General features: G+C 38.3%; 1 protein-coding gene across 1 annotated transcript in view; it reads left to right on the top strand.

The window, feature by feature from the left end:
- LOC104738245 (mitochondrial Rho GTPase 1-like) overlaps positions 1-2,193 on the top strand; it is a 9,224-nt gene that overhangs the window by 3,562 nt on the left and 3,469 nt on the right. Inside the window, exons 5-9 of the mRNA XM_010458448.2 lie at positions 926-1,102; positions 1,245-1,499; positions 1,715-1,783; positions 1,860-1,915; positions 2,010-2,091. Of these exons, the coding sequence (XP_010456750.1) occupies positions 926-1,102; positions 1,245-1,499; positions 1,715-1,783; positions 1,860-1,915; positions 2,010-2,091 (639 nt within the window). The remainder of the gene's footprint in view (positions 1-925; positions 1,103-1,244; positions 1,500-1,714; positions 1,784-1,859; positions 1,916-2,009; positions 2,092-2,193) is intronic.

Genomic DNA, 2,193 nt, shown 5'->3' with positions numbered 1-2,193 from the left:
AGGGTGTAAGCTTGACTTCAGAGACGACAATAACCAGGTCAGCCTCGAACAAGTGATGTCACCTATAATGCAGCAGTTTCGGGAGATAGAGACATGTATCGAGTGTTCTGCCCTCAAGCAACTCCAGGTTTCATGGCTTCTCTATTCCTCTTGAGATGTAATATATTCTTAGTTAAAACATGGCATAAATATTAGTCTGAGGTAGTTTAGGCATGTGATTCTCTTACTAAGAAATTTTAAGGACACTAGATGTCCTAATTTTCTGACCTGGAACTGAAATGTTGTTGTGATTGGTTTGGACTTCTATCAAGCATNTTTCTCCTCTCCCTATTTTCAGTTTGCTCATGTCAATCTTGCTATGGTTAGAAGGTGTGCAGTATCTTATCTATTGATCATATCATTGTCCTCGTGCTAGAAAGTTTAAAGATTTTCTTGTGATCTTTTTGAACAGGTAAAAATTCCTATTATAGTAGCAGGGTGTAAGCTTGACTTCAGAGACGACAATAACCAGGTCAGCCTCGAACAAGTGATGTCACCTATAATGCAGCAGTTTCGGGAGATAGAGACATGTATCGAGTGTTCTGCCCTCAAGCAACTCCAGGTTTCATGGCTTCTCTATTCCTCTTGAGATGTAATATATTCTTAGTTAAAACATGGCATAAATATTAGTCTGAGGTAGTTTAGGCATGTGATTCTCTTACTAAGAAATTTTAAGGACACTAGATGTCCTAATTTTCTGACCTGGAACTGAAATGTTGTTGTGATTGGTTTGGACTTCTATCAAGCATGAATTGGAAATGCCTAGTCAGAAAACAAAAGTCCTTCAGGTCTGAACTGGAAATGCCTTCAAGCATGAATTGGAAATGCCATATCATTGTTCTCTTATATTTCAGGTCTGAACTACTATCATTGTGCTTTTCTGTAGGCACAAGAAGTTTTCTATTATGCACAAAAAACTGTCCTTCACCCAACAGGACCTCTGTTTGATCAAGATTCCCAGGCACTGAAGCCCCGGTGTGTAAGGGCATTGAAACGTATCTTTATACTCTGTGACCATGATAGAGATGGTGCTCTTAGCGAGGCTGAATTAAATGACTTTCAGGTTCTTATGTTTCCCCTTCTTGTGTTCATGAGCTTTTGCTATTTCGTCTTGAAATTGACTTCGGTCTGTCCTTCAGATTTTTGAGCTTAAAGAGTGTAATTTTGTTATCCCCATGACGCACCTAATAGTTGTTTTACAATAGGTCAAGTGCTTCCATGCACCATTGCAGCCTTCTGAAATTGAAGGTGTTAAGAGGGTTGTGCAAGAAAAGTTGCCAGAAGGTGTGAATGAAAGAGGACTGACAGTGACTGGCTTCCTGTTTTTACATGCACTTTTTATTGAGAAAGGGAGGCTCGAGACGACGTGGACTGTACTCAGGAAGTTTGGATATAATAATGATATAAGACTTGCTGAAGAATTGCTTCCGTCTTCATTATTCAAGCGAGCGCCCGATCAGGTAGATTTGCAGAAATAATATTTATTGCTGCTTCATTACTTATTTGTTGGTGTTTCAATTATCTATTACTGGATGCGCTGTATATCAAATATTAAATTTGGAGCCTTATAAGAATTTTGGATGCCTACATTATTGCACACGGTTATCTTACAGTTCACTTCAACTTGCCCTCCTTGATATTGTGCAGCTAATGGTTGTGTTCATTGTTTTTGCAGAGCTTTGAGCTGACAAATGTAGCAATCGAATTCCTGAAGGGAATGTATGCCTTGTTTGATGACGACAAGGTAAGTCTCTTTTGTTTATTATGTCTTAGTGTTGAGTTGACAAATATAGTTTTCAGACTGAATTTGTACGTTGCAGGATAATAATCTGAGACCTCAAGAGATCGAGGATCTTTTTTCAACTGCACCTGAAAGGTACTTCTTTCACCTCCAGAAGGCAAAGAACATGTAATTTTAATTATGGTAGTCTCCATTATATTGACGTGCTATACTCAATTGTGAATGGCAGTCCTTGGAAGGAATCACCTTATGAGGATGCTGCGGAGAAAACGGCCCTCGGAGGTCTATCCTTTGACGCTTTCCTGTCAATGGTAATCAAATCTCCTCTTTTACATGCTTAATATATAAGAAAGCTTTTCTCGTGGATGCCATTATACATATACTCATTTTTTTTTTTTTTTTTTTTTTTTTTT

This window comes from Camelina sativa, chromosome 13 (assembly GCF_000633955.1).
Source record: "Camelina sativa cultivar DH55 chromosome 13, Cs, whole genome shotgun sequence".
NCBI classification, from domain to species: Eukaryota; Viridiplantae; Streptophyta; class Magnoliopsida; order Brassicales; family Brassicaceae; genus Camelina; species Camelina sativa.
The sequence above is the reverse complement of the archived record's forward strand: the minus strand, read 5'-3'. Positions and strand labels throughout refer to the sequence as shown.